Raw genomic sequence first — 22,101 nt, 5'->3', positions numbered from 1 at the left:
AAGGCTCAATTCTCAGCCCCCTGCTGCACAGCTGCTGGCCTTTGTCCTCCTTGTGTGTCCAGGACCCTTGCCGGTCTCTCCCTCCCGCTCCGCACACCGCCGGGCTTGGGGCAACCCGCTCCTCTCCTCCCCTTCGCTGGGTGCCCTTGTTCAGTCCCCCCACACATGGTGACCGGTGTGCTCAGGCTCTAGCCTCCGCTCTGCACGCCTCCAGTGCAGCCACTGTCTAGCCCACACTCCAGGCATTCAGACCTCACGTGGCCTTCTCCCCAAACCTGGCCCTCTCTTTCCCCACTCGGAACCGCAGCTCTGTCCTTTCAGTTGCTCGTCCAAGAGCAACTGTCTAGAAGAAAACAACTTTCGAGAAAACCTCGGAGCCTGACTCCTCCCTCTCTGAGGCTCCACCCAGTCTGCATTTCCTATAAGCTCCACCTTCAAGATGCCCAGTACCTGACCACCTCTCACCACCCAGATATTCCTCGGCCAGGCCACTAGCATCCCTTCCTGCATAAGTGCAGAAGCCTCTGCTGCCAATGTCCCCTTCTCTGCACAGAAGCGGGGGTTGTCGAGAACCAGGGCTGACACCTCTGACCTCCGCTCAATCTTCCCAGGGACCTGCCGTGCCCGGGGCCTCCTGCCACTGTACCTCCTATCTTCATTGCCATCCGCTCTTGGTGTGTCTGCCCCCAGCTGTCTGCACACTGGCCCTCACCCCTTTAAGCCATGCTCAGTCATCACGGTCCTGGGCACCTTCCCAACACACCACTGCCTGCCCATCCCAAAATGCGCTCGTCCTCTCTCCTTCATCACGTGCCGCAGCACCTGTAACCACCCGACACACACGTGACTAGAGGAGTCCTCCCTCCCTCCCATGACACCATCTCCACAAGGGCTGTCTGCGTGCTGCTAGCCACTACTCTGTCTCCAGGGCCTGGATTGCTGCTTGGTGTGTGGTAGACGCTCACGGCATTTGGGAATACAGGTCACCTGGCGGGACACATCTGCACTCGCGGCACATGAAGCAGGGAGGAAGGGCCACGGACACAGTATGTTGGGTGGGGCCTGCCCTGGGAGGAGCAGCGTACTGCACCTTCCTTCCCTCATAGAGGGAGATGCAACCTGTCTCCTGGTGTCCCCCCCCTTGAGTGGCCTTTAGGCAGATACCCTGGATCCTGGAGATAGTGGGGGAGTTGCTCAGCACCCGGTCCAGGTCCTCCTTCAGGCTCTGGTTCTCCTCGGTCAGTTCCTGCACACTCCGAGACAGGCTCAGGAGGGCACTGCTCATCTTCTTCTGCCTCTTCACACCAATCTTCTTCTCCCCCTGAGGCCTAAGAACACACAGAGCAAGGGGCTGAGGTCTGAGTGTCTACGCTGGCTTAACAGATGCTTTAAACGAGAGGTAGGCAAGTCACAGCTGCTTCTGTCTGGTCTGTGAGCTCAGAGTGGCTTTTGCAGGTGAATATTTGTGACCAAGTATGTGAGAGTCATGTTGAACCTCCAATAAGCAAAATGGTAACCCCCCCAAAACAGAATTCCATTCTTATTGTCAGTAAACCTGTATAAGAAAATATTGTATTCAACAACTGGTATGATACTTAAATGTTATCTCTAGAAATGCTGGGGAAACTCATTTTCTTTCCTGGTACCAGAAGCTCCCGTAAAACAGCTTTGATACTGCCTCCTATCCCACAGAGTTGAAGACAATGTTGACTCCGTGAATCTGCAGATTCTGTATCTGCCAGTTCGCCTATGGGCTGGAAAGCAACTATAACCCCAAGTCAGCACTCATGGGAATTTTGCAGGAATTCACACAGGTGCAGAGAGATGAAAAATGCAAGTCGCCGAAAGCACACTCCCAGCTGAGGCTGGACACAGTGACACTTCATCTTCTCATTTCAGTTCATACTAAAACAAGTGTCCTTTTTGTAGTCTACTTAGTGCCAAGACTTTCACATTTTTGTGCTTTTATTGATGATTTTGCTATTTAAAGAGGCTGAGAACTGTGGCACTGAAGTATTATCTAGTGTTTCTAAGCTCAGGACAATGCATTGTTAGACAAACTTGCCCAGGTGTGAGCAATGGAGCTGCTGGCTGTGAGTTCAATGTGAATGAATCAGTCAATGGTATCTATTACATAGGGTGTCTTTAAACGGAAACACACATAAGCCAGGTTATATACTGACTGGCTGATAAAAATGCTGTGACCAGGAGCAACGGTTCGGTATTCACGAATTCAGGGTTCATGGAGACTTTATAGACTGTAACTGCCAATAATGAGAATCGACTGAATTTATCATATGGGCCCTTCACAGAAAGTTTTCCAACTACTGTTGAAAGCCATCAGGGGAGAAGAAAAAAGAGAAAACCAAGCCCGGCACAGGTGGATTCACTCTGTGAACGTCAGCAGATGACCGTGGAGGTCATGACAGGGCCCAAGATGTGGTGAGGGATCGCCCTTCCAGAACCCGCTAAAGGCCTGGACCCACACTGTTTAGGAAAGGAACACGAGAAATCTACATGGTAAGGAGAGCCTTAATATTTCTCCTAATACACTTACTTGGGAAAACTTTCAAGTAGCAAGTTGTACCTGTATTAAACATCTTCCACTGTAGATCTGCCTTGAAACACAGCACCTTTAATCTAAGCTGGAACTTGCTATGTAGAATATATACTAATGCATGGGGGCACCGAATATGGTCATTATGAGGGAACGTCTGTGAACGCCCCAAACGGAAACACATCAACTCTAACCATGGACAACATAGGTACAGGTGTTGGCACCACTGCCAGGTTAAGGGCAGTATGTGCCATTTCCTGTGATGACCACACTGCTTTCAAAATAGTCTCCATAACAGGAAGACAGCACATGAACATGGCTCCCAAACAGATCATCATACTTCTTTCCTGTAGTTTCTGAACTTGCCAAGAGAGTCTGGAGACGATGAATCTGTAATACCAAATTAAAATGCATTAAAAATATGCAATGAGGCCAGGTGTGGTGGCTCACATCTGTAATCCCAACACGTAGGGAGGCCGAGGTAGACTACATAGTAAGATCTTGTCTCTACAAAAGAAAAAAAAAGTAGCCAGGTGTGATGGCATGCGCCTGTAGTACCAGCTACTCAGGAAGCTGAGGCAGGAAAATTGCCTGAACCCAGAAGGCTGCAGTGAGCCATGATTGTGCCACTGTACTCCAGTGGGAGACCCTGACAAAAAAACAAACAAAAAATGCAACAAGCATGAAGACTTCCCTCTGAAAAAACTGTAATCAGATTTCTGATTCCTGCCGAGTGGCATGAAGTAAAAACTAAGTTGCAGTGTTCACTTTCAAGTCAAGCTGAAACAGGATAGCAGGCTCCCAAGAGTGCAGCCCTGGGTTGCTATTTGGTCTCACCCTGCCATTGGTGGGCGGCAGTCTCCCCTCCCACCCCATGACCGCCCTCCTGTCCATATTGCCCTGGAGAGCACACACCTCCTCGTAGTATGTCTCCATGGCGATCCTCATCTCTTCTAAGTTGGTGGTCTTCATATCAGTCTGGAGTTTGCTGAAAACCCAAGTTCAGCATTAACACAGCAATGCCAGCATTCCCAGGGACACAGCAGGAGGAAGAAATTCTCAGGACATACAGAGGAGAAAGGACTTTGGAAGAGAATCAGGATGGGAGAAGAAACCTGAGCTGGCTCTCAACTGGCTTATGGCCTTGAACAAATGACTAGTTTCCAGATTGACCGAAGAATTCCTCACACCAAACAGTGTCCCTTCTGTTAGTCCAGCTACTTCCCAAGGTGAGTAAACAGACTCCCTAAACACATTCGTCTCCAAATAAGACGTTGTCCTTAAAAGATTGGATCAACGGTAAAGAAGGCTCTCAGAGATTACAGAGGACAAACCACCTGTGGGGCAGGTGGGGAGAGTAACTCATTTATAAAGAAAAGAGAGTCACCTTCTTCCCTGACGCTGGTCAGTACTGTCACCTTGATCTCAACATATAGCAGACTTTAGATAAGGTACTAACAGAGAAGTGGAAGTAAAGTCATAGAGTTCAGCGCTGAAACATAAAAGAAATCAGCAGATAAGCAAATTCATTTCAAGTTGACAAAATCCAGCAGGAAACAAGCAAGAGGGGAAACGATTGTGTGAACAGAAGACATGAGGCAACAGACAGCCAAGACAGACTCTCCCTTCGTGCTGAGAAGACAGGTGAAAAGGAAAGACAGGTCAAGAAATGTGGAGCAGCCACACCAACACCAGCATGAGACGGCGCGGCTAAGAGGCAGCTGGGGAGGTGTCTAAGGATGAAGCGCTTCTACCAAGACGTCAAGATCTACACTGGAAATAAAAAGTGATCCACAGAACATTAAAGGGAGGAAGCATTTCTTCACATATCAATAAAAAGTTAAAGGGAAATACTGTTCTCTAACGACATTTGGAGGCATTTAGGGTGGAGATGGGGACACAGGACGAGGCTTGGCAGGGAAAGAAAGTCGTGGTAGAAGCAGAACAGACCCTACGGGGAACTGGAGACGGGGAGGGCACGCCCTCCGGGCAGTGCAGGCCCCTACTTGATGGTGCCGTCCTTCTCCTTGCACTGCTGCTCCAGCCTGAGGATCCTCTGCTTCAGCCCACTGATGACCTGCCGAGGGAACGCCAACATGTCAGGTCTGCCCAGGCAACACGCCCGCAGCCTCCTGCTCGCCCTCTGGAGACTCAGCTGCCCCTTGCCGCGACCCACAGCCTCTGCGCCTCCTCCAGACCAGAAAGCTGTCGCACTGAGCCGCCCTTCCTTCGCTACCGTCTTCTCCTCTGACCACAGGCTCGGTGAAGAGGGACGGGCCCTGCTGCCCTGTCTTCTCCTTGTGGGAGTGACTGAGGGGGCAACACCTGCTGGAGCAGGAGGCGGTGGCCAGCACGGGACACCACGCTTCAGGAAAGGAGGAGTGCTCTCGTCATGTTAAGTGGAGGAAGCCGCCACAATCACCATTAGTGGACAGGTCACCGACCACGGCCCTCCCAGCACAGCCCAGCTCGCAGGCTTCACGGGGAGACTGGTGCTGGCAGAGGCAGCCCGGGACCTCGAGAAAACCCTCGCCTCCAGCTCCACTGGTCTCACGACCTCCTTACCTGTTAACGTCTCATTCTGGGAGATAACACCCTTATACTCTTTAAAGGGCATTCTTTTCTATTGAATGGACACGTTCAACTGGATTTTAAGTTATTAGTAATGTGTGAACACATTTTCTTAAACAAATAAGATGTAACAGATGAGGCCAAAATACTTTGACCTTGCCGCACCCGTCTTCACCCAACCGACTCTCGTCACCAACCCGTGTGCACCCAACGGAATCAGGGAGGGATTTCTGCTATCGTGGAAATAGGGCCTACCAGACATGCCACTGTGCAACTTGTTTCCTCTGAATCGACAAACCCTCTCAGTGACCTGTCACTGCAAGTGCCACATAGCCACATTATTCTTCACAGTATAAATATACCACAGTAAGCCGGGATAGGCAGCTCAGCCTGTAATCCCACGCCTTTGGGAGGCTGAGGTGAGTGGATTGCCTGAGCCCGCGGGTTCGAGACCCGCCAGGGCAGGCAAGACCTCATCTCTACAATAAATCAAAAATTAGCCAGGTGTGGTAGTGCGCACCTGTAGTTCCAGCTACTCAGAAGGCTGAGGCGGAAGGATCGCCGGAGCCCAGCAGGTCGAGGCTGCGGTGGCTGGGAGCGGCCACTGCGCTCCAGTCTGGGCGACAGAGTGAGACTCCAAAAAAATAAAATAAATTAAAAAATAAAAAATAAATAAATATACCACAGTAGATTTACTCATTTTCCTATGGATAGGTCCTTAGGCTGTAACCAGTTTTTGCTGTGACAATCAATTCTCTGGTAGGAATCCTAGGCCAGGCCTTCCTGTGCACACCAGCAAATGCTTCATGAGGGCAGATAATCAGAAATGTCCACTCACAGGGCACAGCCACTTGGAAGGACACCTTGCCATGGGTATTAAAATGGACACTGCATGCGATGTGCCCTATGATCTAGAATTTCTACTTTAAATCAAATTTGGAGCACCAGTACTTCAAAATCAACGAAGTCCTTTCCAGGAAGAAGCTGCCAGGAGAGACTGCTTTACCACCACAGTGCCTGGCTGGACACTGGCAGCAAAGGCTGTAGAGGGAGCACAGTGGGGCAGCCCAGAGGCAGAGCCCACCAGGGAAGACAGAAGAGGCACCCTGCCATCACCTTGAAAACTGGGCAGGGAAGTGCTCCAGCTTGCTCACCACAGCGCAACAGACCTGACCCAATCTCTGTGACCAGCAGATCAACTACTCAGGGGTTGATCATGACCCAGAGGAAATATCCTAAAAGCACAAACTGGAGGGACAGGACGGTGCTGAGTCTCAGGCGCCCCACCCCCTGCCCTGATCCAGCCTCGGGACAAAGGGTGTGGCCAGAAAAGGAAGAGGAAGACCTCCCAAGAGATCAGCAGGGAGTCAGGGGCTGACTCAACCCCATCCTCCCCAGCAATCCTCTGAACGTCAGACCCACACGGCTGGGGCGTGACCGAGAGGGACAAACCCAGGTAGAGCCTGGACATCAGCGGCCACAGGAGGACTCCACTCCGGGATGCGTCAGGCTGGGGCCCCCGCCAGCACCTGAGGAAGAGACAATCCCACACCTCCCCACTGACCATACTAAGGTGGGGGGGGACTGCTGCCCCATCCACCTCCACTGCCTCCTCCCCCCTGCCCTGACACTGGAGAGACTGTGCATGAGGCCAATGCCCTGCAGGAGACAGCAGAAGGGCAGCTGAGAGGAAAAACTACAGGACCTGCCACAAGAGGACAGGGCTTTTTTTTTGCTTTTTAAATTTTTAAATATTTTTTCTTTGTGCAGAAATGTGTGTGTTAGGGTTCGATCTGCATCTCTCCCCTTTTTTCTTTTTTCCTTCATTTTTTGTTTTCTGTTTTTGTGTGTGCATGAAGGATTGAGTGTTCATCTTTCAGTTTTCTTGTTTTTGCTTTTTTGTTCTTCTCTTTTTTTAGTTTAATGTGTGTGTGAACACATGTGTGAGGGTTTGATTTGAATTCCTTTTTTTTCTTTTCTTTTCTCTCTTTTTCTTCTCTTTTCACTTTGGGTTTGGCGTGTGTGTTTGGCTTCCCTGGGTTTGTTGTTGTTGTTGTTTTTTGTTTTGCTTTGTTGTTATTCCAGTTCATTTAGGGGTGTGTGTGTATGTGTGTGTGTGTGTGTGTGTGTGTGTGTGTATAATTGTTTTTTGTTCTGGTTTCTGCTCTTGCTGTTCTGTGTTTTTTATTTATTTTTATTTTTTAAAAGACATTTTGTCCATCTTATGTAATTCTATTGTTCTCTGTTATCCTCACTGTTGACTCTGTATCTTGGGCTCAGGGGGCACACACATGTACCCATTGCACCATAATATACAGTAGTGGTGAGGAGTGAGTCTCAGGGAACCCATACCACAATCAGTGAACACTGTAATTTGCAAGTTGTTTCTGAATTCTAGCTCCCCAACCACCACCTTATTCGACTCTCAAAACTACAAGAGACAGCAAAGCTTCCTACCCACAGACTTACTTCAAAATAGAACAAATTCAGAGCCCTGATCAGGGAAGAATAGAGAGATGGGCAAACATCAGAAGTGAAAGCCTCTCCCACTGCCAATGAATAATGGAACTAAAGAGAAAAGAAAGAGATCTGTCACAAATGAGGGGAAAAAGAAATCAATGGAAGAACACAGGTAATTCCCAGTGTTACAAAGAGAAAACACCTGAAAAATTAGCCCTCAGAGTCCAAACAATGGAAGTCACCAACCACTGGCCCCAGAATACAACAGGGATTAGGGAATGGATGGAAAGAGTGAATAAGACTCAAGAAAGACAAGAGGCAACACTGAAATAACTTGTAACACAGATTTTGGCCATAAAAAATTTCATCTAGGAAATAAATAACAAGATGGCAAGCATGGAAAGCAGACTTAATCAAGCAGAAGAAAGAGTCTCAGAACTTGAAGACCAAAACATAGAATTAACCCAATTTGTAAAAAAAACATAGAAAGAACAAAGCCTCCAGGAAATGTGCAATTATATGAAGAGGCCAAACCTACACCTGACTGGTATCACAGAAGAAGAAAGGGAAAAAGAGAACACCTTGGAGCAAGTATTCCAGGAGGTTATCAAGAAAACTTTCCCCATCTCACCAGAGACATGACCATCCAAACACAAGAGATACCAAGAACCCCTGCAAGACATCAAATGAGAAGACCAATGCCTAGACACATAGTAATTCACTTACACAAAAGTAGGCACAAAAGAAAAAAATCCTAAAGGCAGCAAGAGAGAACGGTCAGACTACCTACTGGGGAAAACCAATCAGAAGAGAAGCAGATCTATCAGCAGAAACACTACAAGCAAGAAGGGACTGGAGTCCAATATTCAAAGTCCTCAAAGACAAATAATTTCAACCAAGAATTTCCTACCCAGCCAAGCTCAACTTCATCAGCGATGGAGAATTAAAATCCTTCCCAGACATCCAATCCCTAAGAGATTACGCAACTTCTAGACCAACTCTACAGGAGATGCTTAAAAAAGTATTAAGCACAGAAGATAGAAAAAAAGAATGATCACACACTTCCCAAGAGAACAGCAGGACACAGAATTAACAGAGAATATATTGTGATTACAAACTTGAAAACACACACACATCAACCCAAAACCTAAAAGAAAACAAAGAAAAACTTTATAAGAACCTCATAACTAGGATAAACAATCACATTTCAATAATCAGCCTGAACGTGAATGGACTAAATGTAACACTGAAAAGACAAAGAATGGCAAACTGGATAAAAAACCATGACCCAATAATTTGCTGCATCCAGGAAACTCATCTTACCACAAGGGACACACACAGATTCAAAGTTAGAGGATGGAAAACGAGTTTCCAGGTGAATGGGTCACAAAAGAAGGCAGGAGTCATGAGGCTTAAATAACAGACAAAACAACCTTTAAGCTATCAAAAATTTTTAAAAGATATGGAAGGATACGACATAATGATAAAAGGTTAAATCCATCAACAAGAAATATCTATCCTAAACATATATGCACCCAACACAGGAGCACCAGCATTTATAAAGCAACTACTAAGTAAACTAAAAAAAGATATTGACTCTAATACCATCATAGCTGAGGACTTAAATACCCCACTGACAACCATAGGTAGATAATCGAGGCAAAAAAATCAACAAAGAGATCTGGAACCTCAACTTGACACTCGACCAAATGGACTAAATAGATACTTACAGAATATTTGACCCAACAATCATAGAATATACATTCTACTCATCACTACATGGAATGTACTCCAAGATTGATCATATCCTTGGCCATCAACCAAACACAAACAGATTTTATAAGATCGAAATACTGCCATGCACCTTCTCAGACCACAGTGGAATAAAAAGAAATATCAACACCAACAAAATTCTCCCTAAACCCACAAAGACATGAACACTAACAGTATGATGCTGAATGACTACTGGGTCAACACAGAAATCAAAACAGAAATTAAAAGATTCCTGGGCCAGACATGGTGGTCTACACCTATAATCCCAGCACTTTGGGAGGCCGAGGTGAGAGGACTGCCTGAGCTCAGGGGTTTGAGACCAGCCTGGGCAACTTGGTAAGACCTCATCTCTACAATAAATTTAAAAAAATGTCAGGTGTGGTGGCACATGCTTGTGGTTACAGCTACTTGGAAGGCTGAGGTGGCAGAATCACCTGAGCCCAGCAGTTTGAGGCTGCAGCTGCAGCTGCAGTGGCCGTGATCATGCTACTGCACTCCAGTCTGGGTGACAGTGAGACTTTGACTAAAAAAAAAAAAAAATTCCTGGAAACAAATGAAAACAAAGAAGCACCTTGCCAAAACCTCTGGGATGCCACAAAATCAGTTCTTAGAGGGAAATGTAAACCTCTACAAACATGCATCAAGAAAATGGATAGATCATAAGTTAACAGTCTAACAAATCACCTAAGGGAGCTGGAAAGACAAGACCACCAAAACCCTAACTTTAGCAGAAGAATCCAGATCATCAAAGTAAAAGCTCAAATATGGGACACAGAAGACAAAAATATAGAAAAAAAATCAACAAAACAAAAAGCTGGTTCTTTGAAAGAATAAACAAGCCAGAATGATCAAGAAAAAGAACAAAAAAGCCCAAAATAAACAGATTATCAGAGATTACTATGCACACCTATGGAAAAAAACTTGATAACCTAAATGAAACAGAGGACTTTCTGACATCACACAACCTCCCAAAGTTGAAACAAGAAGACACTGGGACACTAAATAGACCAATAACAACCCAGGAAATCGACTCTGTCATAGGAAAACTACCTGCCAAGAAAATCCCTGGTCCAGATGGCTTTCCAACAGAATTCTACAAAATGTACAAGGAGGAGCTGATACCAATCCTAATGAAAGTATTCCAGGCAACTGAGAAAGATAGAATTCTCCTCAAATCATTTTATGAACATAACATCACACTGATACTCAAACTGGGTAAAGATCCAACAAAAAAAGAGAACGACAGGCCAATATCCCTAATGAACATAGATGCAAAAATTCTCAACAAGATTCTAGCAAATCGGATCCAACAATGCATCCCAAAAGTCATCCACCATGACCAAGTAGGCTTCATCCCCAGGGTGCAGGGCTGGTTCAACATCCATAAGACCATAAATATAATTAAATACACCAACACATGTAAAAACAAGAAACACATGGTTATATAATTAGATGCAGAAAAAGCTTTTGATAAAATCCAGCATCCTTTCTTGATAAGAACCCTCAAACACCTAGGCATAGAAGGAACACCATCTACAATAAACCCACAGCCAGCATATTGCTAAACAGACAGAAACTGGAAACATTTCCCCCGAAAACTGGAACAAGACAAGGCTGCCAACTCTCACCCTTCTTGTTCAATATTGTGTTAGAAGTCCTAGCTAGAGCAATTAGACAAGAGAAGGAAATCAGGGGTATCCAAATAGGAAAAGAGGAAGTTAAGTGATCCCTCTTTGCTGATGGCATGCTCCTATACCTCGGAAACCCAAGAGAGTCTGTCAAAAACCTGCTTTCACTGATAAAGGACTTGGGCAAAGTCTTGGGGTACAAAACTAATGTGCAAAAGACAGTTGCATTCTTATATACCAACAACAAGCAGGCAGAGAACCAAACAAAAAGCACAATTCCATTCACATTAGCCACACACACAAAATGAAATACCTCGGCATCTTCCTAACCAGAGAACTGAAAGATCTTTACAATGAAAACTTCAAAACACTGCTCAAAGAAAAATCCAACAAGACACAAACAAATGGAAAAATATTCCATGCTCATGGATAGGGAGAATCAGCATTGTTAAGATATGCATCCTACCAAATGTAATCTACAGATTCAACACAGTACCCATTAAACTACCAACATCATTCTTCTCAGACCTGGAAATGATAATACAGAAATTCATGTGGAAATATAAATGACCACGAATAGCCAAAACAATCCTTAGCAAAAGAAACAAAGCGGGAGGTATCACACTTTCAGACTTTAAACTTCAAGGCTACATAATCAAAACAGCCTGGTATTGGTACAAGAATAGGAATATGGACCAATGGAACAGGATAGAGATTCCAGAAGCAAAACCTCAATTTCTCAACCAACTCATCTTTGAAAAAGCCACCACCAACAACCACTGGGGAGAGAAGAACCTATTCAGTAAATGGTGCTGGGAAAACTGGTTGACTACATGCAGAAGATTGAAACAGGACTCCTACTTATTACCATACACAACAGTCAGCTCTAAATGGATCAAAGACCTAAACATAAAACCTCAAACTATAAGAACCTTAGAAAATGCAGGAGATACCCTTATGGAAATCGGAACTGGCAACCGATTCCTGACCAAGACCCCAAATGCCCATGCCATAAAAGACAAGATAGACAAGTGGGACCTCATCAAACTAATAAGCTTCTGCAAAGCAAAAGAAATCATCAAGAGAGCAAGGAAACAGAATGGGAAAAAATATTTGTCAACTGTATATCTGACAAAGGCCTAACATCCAGGATCTACAAGGAATTCAAATGTGCTGAAAGGAAAAAAACAAACAGCCCCATTAAAAATTGGGCAAAAGACAAGAATAGGCACTTCTTAAAAGAAGATATACGGGCAGCCAACAGACACATGAACAAGTGCTCAGCCTCACTCATCATCAGAGAAATGCAAATCAAAACCACACTGAGATACCATCTAACCCCAAAAAGAATGGCTATCATTAATAAAACAAACAACAGCAGATGCTGGTGAGGATGTGGAGAAAAGGTAATGCTTCTATACTGTTTGGTGGGAATGCAAACTAGTGCAATCTCTTCGGAAAACAGTGTGACGATTTCTAAAAATACTAGACTTTGGGCCGGGCTCGGTGGCTCAGCCTGTAATTCCAGCACTTTGGGAGGCTGAGGCAAGTGGATTGCCTGAGCCTATGGGTTCGAGACCCAACTGGGAAACCTGGTGAGACCTCGTCTTTGCAATAAATCAAAAACTAGCAGGGCGTGGTAGTGCGCGCCTGTAGTTCCAACTACTTGGAAGGCTGAGACGGAAGGCTCGCCGGAGCCCAGCAGGTGGAGACTGCAGTGGTTGAGAGCATGCCCCTGCACTCCAGCCTGGGCGACAGAGTGAGACTTCGACTCAAAAAAAACAAAAACAAAAACAAAACTAGACACTGACCTTCCATATGATCCAGCAATCCCCCAACTGGGAATATATCTGGAGGAACTCAAATCATTCTACAAAAAAGATACCTGCACATGCATGTTTACTGCAGCACTATTCACAATAGCAAAAACATGGAACCAACTGTGCTGCCCATTGAAACTGTACTGGATAAAAAAATGTGGTACATATACACAATGAAATATTGCACAGCAATAAAAAAGGACAAAGATATGGACTTTGGACTCACAGCAACTTGGATGAACTTAGAGTCTATAATACTGAGTGATCTATCACAGAAACAAAGAACAGAGTACCACATGTTCTCACTCATAAGCAGACCCTGAACATTTACCACAATACTATAAGAAAGGGATTGGCAGTAGCAGGATACTGTCGGGGTGGGATGGGGGGGTGGGGGTGCAACTTCAATATATGTCCCTGATCTCCAACCAGGAAGTGGGGACCAAAGGGAGGCCAAACTTTACCTGCATGATGATCACTGGTATACCTAATCCTGAATTGTACCCCACATCTTTAGATACATAAATCAAATTGAATGACACTCACACAGCATCAGAACAACAGAACTACAGAGCCCTTCCTCTAGACAAGTACCCATTATTTATACACATCTGCCTTGTCCACATTACTCAGGAACACATTTCTGTAAAGAGCTGTACTGCTTTACATTGTTTGAAAAATTTTTTGCCAAAAGGTTTTGAGATGGCTATACTCCACTTTCTTTTTTTTTTTTTTTGAGTTGGAGTCTCTCACTCTGTCGCCCAGACTGGAGTGCAGTGGCCGCTCCCGGCCACTGTAGCCTCGACTTGCTGAACTACAGGTGCGCACTACCACGCCCAGCTAATTTTTGGTTTATTGTAGAGATGAGGTCTCGCCAAGTTGCCCCGGCAGGTCTCAAATATACTCCACTTTCAATAGCTTCTCAATTTCCCCCCAAATTGAATAGTTATAAATATCCCTGTGCAAATAGCTTTTCATATTGGATTATTTTCTTGAGACATAGTCTTAAAATGACCAGCATTAGATCACTGGTAGGCCCAATTTTACAGATCATTGCTTTTGCATGGTCATAATAATAGTAATAATGCAATAAGAATAATGCAATATCTAAATTCTGATAATACTTGCTTTTTTCCTCAGCCCTACCAACACTGGTTTTGAACACTTGTGCTAATTGTGCTACTCTGAGGTGTGAGGTTTTGCTTATCATTTTCTTTTTAACTTGGGTCTTGGGAGTATGGTGGTGTGATCACAGGTCACAATAGTCTCAACCTCCTGGGCTCAGGAGATCCTTCTGCCTCAGCCTCCCAAGTAGCTGGGACTACAGGCACAACCATGCCTGCCTAATTAAAAAAAAATTTTGTGTGTGTGTGTGAGACAGGTACTATGTTGCCCAATCTGGTCTCAAACTCCTGGGCCCAAGCAATCCTGTTGTCTTAGCCTCCTAAAGTGCTGGGATTACAGGTGTGAGCCACCACACCTGGAGAAAATAATTTTTTATTCAAGTATTTACTGCCACAGAAAGGCGGGGAACTGAGGCAGACACCACCCCACCCTCACAGAGATTACAGTCACTAATTACCAGCCCCATATTATAGGCAAATCTCTGAACCTCAGCTTCCTGATTTTCAAAATAGGGATAGAGTCCCTATTACTAAACATCAAATGAAATCATGTGTGTGTGCAAACTGAACTATGATGAAATGTTTAGGACTTGCTGTTATCTGGAAAATATTCTCTCGTGGGAACATACTGATTCACTCACAAGCGTTTGTTAAGGATTTATCTTGTGCTGTCCTAAGTGCAGAACTAGGCTTTAGTAACCTACCTTATTTCAGAGTAGGCTGTTTTTCTTTAAAGATTCGTATAGAGCTGGGCTCAGTGGCTCAGCCTGTAATCCCGCGCCTTTGGGAGGCTGAGGTGAGTGGATTGCCTGAGCCCGCGGGTTCGAGACCCACCTGGGCAGCGAGACCTCATCTCTACGATAAATCAAAAAATCAGCCGGGCGTGGTAGCGTGCGCCTGTAATTCCGGCTACTTGGAAGGCTGAGGTGGAAGGATCGCCGGAGCCCAGCAGGTCGAGGCTGCGGTGGCCGGGAGCAGCCACTGCACTCCAGTCTGAGCAACTGAGTGAGACTCCACTCAAAAAAAAAAAAAAAGAAAAAAGAAAAAAAAGCTGGGCTCAGTGGTTCAGCCTGTATCCCAGCACTTTGGGAGGCCGAGGCGAGTGGATTGCCTGAGCCCACGGGTTCGAGACCCGCCTGGGCAACTTGGCGAGACCTCATCTCTACAATAAATCAAAAATTAGCTGGGCGTGGTAGTATGAGCCTGTAGTTCCAGCTACTCGGAAGGCTGAGGCGGAAGGATCACCGGAGCCCAGCAGGTCGAGGCTGCGGTGGCCGGAAGCGGCCACGGCACTCCAGTCTGGGCGACAGAGTGAGACTCCAACTCAAAATAAATAAATAAATAAATAAAGATTCGTATAGATTTTTTTATATAGCCTGAACAGCAAACTTTGTTGTGTCGATCAGTAATAAACTTCTCCCTCCCCCATTATAGTATTCAGTTTCTATTTTGTCTTTGGGTTTTATTATATAAAATTTAATTTTGGCTGGGTGCGGTGGCTCACGTGTGTAATCCCAACACTTTGGCAGGCTGAGGTGAGAGGACTGCCTGAGCCCAGGGGTTTGAGACCAGCCCGGGCAACTAGGCGAGACCTCGGTTCTACAATAGCGCGTGCCTGTGGTTTCAGCTACTTGGAAGACTGAGGTGGAAGGATCGCCTGAGCCCAGCAAGCTGAGGCTGTGGTGGCTATGAGCATGCCACTGCACTCCAGCCTGGGCAATGGATTGAGACTCCATTAAAAAAAAAATTTTAATTTTATGTTATCAAATCCATTAATCACATCATTAATGACATTTTAAGCTTTGCTTTCAATAACCTCAAAATTGTATCCCTTCTGGTTTTCTTCTAACATTTCATGTTTTAAAAAAAGTACTTTCGGCCGGGCTCGGTGGCTCAGCCTGTAATCCCACGCTTTGGGAGGCCGAGGTGAGTGAATTTCCTGAGCCCGCAGATTCAAGACCTGCCTAGGCAACTTGGCAAGACCTCATCTCTACAATAAATCAAAAAAAAATTAGCTGGGCATGGTAGCGCGTGCCTTTAGTTCCAGCTACTTGGAAAGCTGAGGCAGAAGGATCACCGGAGATCAGCAGATCGAGGCTGCGATGGCCAGGAGTGGCCACTGCACTCCAGTCTGGGCGACTGAGTAAGACTCCCAACTCAAAAAAAAAAAAATAGTACTTCCTTGACTCATATGAAGTTCAGTGTGATCTATTTTTCTCCAGTTGCTATATTTGCCACAGCATTAACCATGTGACAGCTCCATTTTTCAGCATTTTGTTTCATTCAATGTTTTATGCATTATTACATGGTATATAAGGGGTGTTTGTATCCATCTTAAGGATTTTATTCTCTTGCTGCTTTGTTTCCCTGCTTTAAAGCAGCATCACTTGTTAAGCATAATGTATCTTTTAGGCATGATGGGGAAAGTTGCCCAGTGGCTACTTTTCTCCAAAGCATTGCTTGGCCTCTGTGGTAAGCCTGCTGCCAACTCTAGAGCATGGTCCTGTCTCTGGAAAGTCCTGAGCTCTCCCTCTACCTGCTGCTCTTTAGGTGAGTGCTTTTGGGTGAGTGCTTTGTGGCTCTGTCAGCCATGTGGCTGTCCCTGTAACCAGGGACTTAGGGGAAGGCTCTCTGTTCCGCTGGAGACTGTACTTACCCAACCTGTATCAGGCCTCTTCTCTGCCAGGGTTCGGACAAAGTCTGTGCCCTGTGGGAAGCAGATTGAGATGTGAAGGCAGCACCAGCCTGCACCCGCACCTTCCTCAGGTCAACGCCGGCAGGCAGGAACCCACCGAGAAGGGCCGGACTCACTCGACTTGGATCCAGCAGCTGCTCTATTTGCCGGTCCTTCCTGCTGTTTTCCTCTTCCAGGCGCCGAAGCTTTGTTCTCATCAGGTCCACGTCACTCTTCTGCATGTGCAACGACTGGGGGAAGAAGGCCCACGCACAGGCCCGTCACACACGCAGCGGGCACACAGAAGACACTGGGGCAACACTGAGTTGCAGAGGGATTTTCAAAGCCACCTGGCTCCCACTCAGGGCACTGTGTGTGGCAGTGGGGGAGGGGCGGGGGGCTCTGGATGTCACAATGAAGGGCACTGAAGGGCACTCCTGGCATTTAGTGGGTGGGGACAGGGGAGGCTCAAAGCCCTTGATGTACAGGAAAGTCCCATGCAGCGAAGAGCCATCCCACCCAAAATGCCAACAGCACCCTCACTGAGAAACACTGTCCTAAGAAATGTGCCAACAAATTAACGCTGCAAACTAGGTCCTGGAAACGGGCAGTGTCACGTGCTCTCTTCTGTGACCACAAGAGGAAGCCTATTTTTGTCATGCCACATACCACTAAAACTCAACAAAGGCTAATATTGCTTTCAAATGCTTATTCTCAACCGAGGATCAATGAGGGGCACTGGTTCCCAAACTTTATCTGTGGATAAAATTTTTACCAATCTAGTGAATTGAGGGGGGGAAAAGGACTGTGTAGTCAATGTTCCATGAACTAAGTTTATTTAGTTTCTACAACGATGCTGTATTTTGAAATTATATCTTTCCTATTATTTTGTACTTACATGGTCCTTTTATAAAAGTGATGATAGGGTAGGGTATTTTTAATTTTTGTCTTTCATGTGCTCATTTGAAAAAGCTGCTCACTAGCCCATGAAGCCCAACAGCCTGAAAGCAGAAGGTGAAGAGCATGGCTGCCTGGGCCTCAGCATCAGCCTGCATCTGACTGGCCAGTTATCCAGTGAATGCCTTCTCTCAAGGGGCTGGTGATGCTCTGAAGAGAGATGGACATCTGAGCAAAACCAGCCACCACCAGTGGAAAGACAAGTGAAGTGCACATCCCACAGAGGGATAGCTTGTCGCATCAGCCACAACCACGGTTGGCAGGACTGCCAGGATTGCTATAGATAAACCTAAAGAAGCAAGAAGCACGACGGGTAACTGGCACTCAATGAATGGCCACTGAATACATTAGTCAATGCACAGCCATTGACAGAGATAAGAAATCTGCCATTGAGAACTCTCCTTCTAGGAATAGGAAGTAGCAATATTACTATCAGATAAAGTTCACTTCAGAGAATAGAAAACTGCCAGAACAGAGGACATAACACAATAATTTAAAAGGTTAGTCCCCCAGAAAGACACAGCAGTCCTGAAGACATATGCACCGAAGAACAGAGCTGTGAAATATGTGAGCAAAAATGGAAAGAACTGAAAGGAGAAAGTGACAAATCCACAATATGGCTGGAGACTTCAATATCCTTCTCTCAGCAATTGATAATACAGGGATTCAGAAGAGCCCAACACCACCATCAACCAACAGTATCTAACTGACATGTACCAAACATGCCATCCAACTGCAGAATGTGCATCCTTTTCAGAGTCGCATTAGAGATACATCAAGCTCAGAATACAAATTAGCTGGGCGTGGTGGCACACACCTACAGTCCCGGCCGCTCGGGAGGCTGCAGAGAGCTGATCCTTCCACCCAGGAGCAGGAGGCTACAGTGAGCCATGATCATGCCACCGCACTCCAGTCTGGGTGGCAGAGTGAGACCCGACTCAAGAAAAAAAAGAACGGAAGAAAGAACATATAATAATGTGCTGGATTAGAGAGCAAATCTCAATACGTTTAAAGAACTGAAATTACGTAGAATGTATTTTATAGCCACAACAGAATCAAACTCAAAGTCATAACAAAAATAACAGGAAAATCTCCAAACATTTGGAAACTAAACAACACAGTTACAAATAACCTATGTCTCCAAGAGTCTTAAGAGAAATAATTTAATAAAAATTTAACTGAATGAAAATGAAGATACAACATATACAAATGACAGCAGATCAAGACATTTGTAGGACTCAGCTACAGAAGTGGAAAGAACTGTGGCCACACACAACTGTGTTTTTTTAGAGACACAGTCTTGCTCTGTCACCCGGTCAGGCTGAGGCGTATGGTGTGATCATAGCGCACTGCAGTCTTGCACTTCCGGTGGGCTCAAGTGATCTTCACACCTCAGCCTACTGAGTAGCTGGGGCTGCACTCACACACGTCGCCACACCAGGCTAATTCTTTTCATTTTTTTTCTGTAGAGATGGGATCTTGCTATGTTGTGCAGGCTGTTCGCAAACTCCTGACCCCAAGCGGTTTGTCTTAGCCTCCGAGAGTGCTGGGATTAGGGTCGCGAGCCACCATGCCCAACCAACAATGGAGATGGCTCTCAAGGGCTACACTGAGTAAAAACGCCAACCTCAAAAGGTCACACACTGTATGATTTCATTGACACAACATTATCAAAATGCCAAAACTAAAGAGATGGAGAACAGATGCATGGTTGCCAGGGTTTAGGATGGCAAGAAGGGAGGGGAGTACATGTGACTAGAAAGAGGCACCACAGGGACATCTCTGTGGTGGTGGGACAGTTCCACATCTTGACAGCAGCAGCAGTGATGTGAATCCATCCCTGTCAAATGACACAGAACCACACACACATTGGACCAATGACAATGTAAGACGTAACCACAGGGGGAGACTGGGAGAAGGGTTCAAGGGACCTCTCCACACTATCTTTGCAAATTCCTAGGAATCTGGAATTATTTCTAGTAAGTTTCTAAAAAAATGGTCTGTATTTATTAATCTCCTACTGTATATCAGGCACTATACTGAAGCACATTCATGATTTTATTGAATTCTCACAATGACCCTATGAAATTGATACTATTATCATCTCCATTTTAAAATAGGAAAATAAGGTATTCTTTGTCATAGAAAAATGACCCTGATGTTCAAGATCCCAGAGTAACAGATTATTGAAAACAAAAGTCTCGTTTTTCTGAACTTAGAAGTCTAGGCAAATTTTATCCAGAAATCCATACAGGTAAGTTTGTTTATCCAGAGACCCATTTTCTAGCTTCAAGAAGATTCCTTCCGAGAATATCACTGGTGATTACTCAGAGTTTCAGGGACTCTCAGAGTCCATCCAGTACAGCCTTCTAACCTAAAAGAGAATTCTTTCTGTAATATCCCTGACAAGCACTCGCCTGATCTTTGCTAGAACCTCCAAGGAAAAGGAGTGTGCTCACTTCCCAGGCAGCACTCTCAGTGCTAGCCAGTGTGATGATAACGGTGCCCAATAATGGTGGCAGAAATCATCATGATGACATATTTCAGTGCAATTCACACTTTAGTGAATGGGAGAGGACATGGGGTAACACAAAGAATCTGGGCCTTAGGAGGCAGATGACCACGAATCTTGGTTCTGCTACTGGTTAACTGGACAGATCGCTAACTCTTTTCTCTCAAGTTCATCACCAAATAACAACCAGCCCCGCCTATGTCACAGAGTTTCTGAAGAGAACAACAGAGATCAGGCATGTGAAACGTCTTGGTAACACCAAAGGCTTATGTGAATGGAAGGTTACTGACAATAATTTCAAATAATCTAACCATAACGTCAAATCTCAGGATGCAAAGGGACTTTGAATTTAAACTAGTTCTTACAGTCTTCTCCACCATGCTGGAGAAGCAGAACACAGACAGAATGTAAACATTCTTGATTCATGTAGCTGGTGCTACAGGCCTTTATTTAACCAGGGACACCCAGCTCCTGAGGCATGATGCCATGTTCACTCTCAGGTGCAACTCTATACAGTTCATGTTCTTTCCATGTGGATACATCCCAGGACTGACACTGAAGTTTTAATCCATTGTTACAGAAGGCTCTCATTGTTTAAAATCAACAAAGAACAGATGGAAATACTACCTTCTTTAGCTCAATAATTTCATCATACATATCTTCTTTCTCTCTGTAGACAGGAGTCGCAGGGACAAGACCTAGAGAAAAATAAACAAATCTCTTAAAATATTATCTGAAAAGTAGAAATAATTATTGGTTATATATCAAGGAAAACCTGGAAGTTAATAAAATTCACCTGTAAAAAAAAAGAGGAAAGTAAAAAACAGCAAAAAATTTCAATATTTTTACTTTCTCAAAAAGCAAGGAAACCAGGAATGATAATGATACAGAAAGACAAAGCAAAATAAAAATAAATAGGCAGGTCGGTCACAATGCCTCATGCCTATAATCTCAATGCTTTGGGGGGAGGATCGCTTTAGGCCAGGAGTTTGAGACCAGCCTGGGCAACAGAGCGAGACCGTATCTAGCTGGATATAGTGGTACATGCCTGTAATCCCAGCTACTTGGAAGGCTGAGGCAGGAGGGTTGCTTGAGCCCAGGAATTCAAGGCTGCAGTGAGTTACAATTGTGCCACTGCATCTCAGCCTGAAAGACAGAGCAAGACCCTGCCTCTTAAAAAAACCCAAAAAACAAAAAGGAAAGAAAACAAAAAAGAAAGATAAGGATGTAACCACAAAGTTTAATTGTTGTAAAAGGATTAAAGAAGGAAGTAACAAAAGAGAACTGTCCTTCCCTGCAGAGGGCTGTAAGGAAGGTCAAGCAGGAAACACAGAGAAGGACTAGAGAGGAATACAAAAGCATGAAGACAAGCTGATTCTTCTCAGGGTGGTTCAAGCTTTTTAACATTATTCACCATCTTTGTTTCGATATTATTTATTTAATAAGTTTAAATATGACTTTCCATTTAGGAAGGTGGGCACAACGGGGCCTGGCAAGATGTCACTATGAAAGCCACCTTCTAGCGGGGCAGAATGGACTTTCATGAGTCACTGTCCTGAAGATGTTCCAAAATGACATGCTGATAGAGCATGTCCGTGAAGCCCAAAACGTCACTGTGACAAAGGACACTGCAAATCCAAGTGACTTTCCTTTCTGCTTCTTCTTACTCATGACCTTGTCACCATCAACCGGCTCACTGTTGCTGGCAAAAGGCCTGAGTTTGACCTCTTCACTACTAAGGCTTCTGTCAGATAGTCAGGAGTGCTGCAGTGGGGCAGGGTGGGGAGTGCTGGTCCATGCATGCTCTAGGCTGAGGTTTGAGTTCAGGGGTTGGGTCAGAATTCCTGATTTGGATGTGCATGGGTTTAATATGACAGGCACAAGCAAACACAATGGGAGGCTTTGCTTCTAATCAACCTTCCTGGGTCGATGAGAACAAGTCACCAGTAGATATCAGATACCAGCAGTCAGTGGTATGCTGACACATGTTTAATGACCAGTTCTTTTTTTTTTTTTTTGAGATGG

General features: G+C 45.1%; 1 protein-coding gene across 6 annotated transcripts in view; it reads right to left on the bottom strand.

The window, feature by feature from the left end:
• IQCE (IQ motif containing E) overlaps positions 1–22,101 on the bottom strand; it is a 52,980-nt gene that overhangs the window by 25,439 nt on the left and 5,440 nt on the right. For all 6 annotated transcript variants that reach the window (XM_008049972.1, XM_008049973.1, XM_008049967.1 and 3 more), the window contains 7 exons: positions 20,704–20,774; positions 16,745–16,858; positions 16,590–16,640; positions 4,564–4,634; positions 3,473–3,545; positions 2,898–2,947; positions 1,165–1,328 (listed from right to left, as the gene is read on the bottom strand). In XM_008049972.1, the coding sequence (XP_008048163.1) occupies positions 1,165–1,328; positions 2,898–2,947; positions 3,473–3,545; positions 4,564–4,634; positions 16,590–16,640; positions 16,745–16,858; positions 20,704–20,774 (594 nt within the window). The remainder of the gene's footprint in view (positions 1–1,164; positions 1,329–2,897; positions 2,948–3,472; positions 3,546–4,563; positions 4,635–16,589; positions 16,641–16,744; positions 16,859–20,703; positions 20,775–22,101) is intronic.

The sequence above is a fragment of the Carlito syrichta genome, unplaced genomic scaffold (genome assembly GCF_000164805.1).
Source record: "Carlito syrichta isolate Samal-C Ts95f unplaced genomic scaffold, Tarsius_syrichta-2.0.1 Scaffold142858, whole genome shotgun sequence".
Lineage (NCBI taxonomy): Eukaryota > Metazoa > Chordata > Mammalia > Primates > Tarsiidae > Carlito > Carlito syrichta.
The sequence above is the reverse complement of the archived record's forward strand: the minus strand, read 5'-3'. Positions and strand labels throughout refer to the sequence as shown.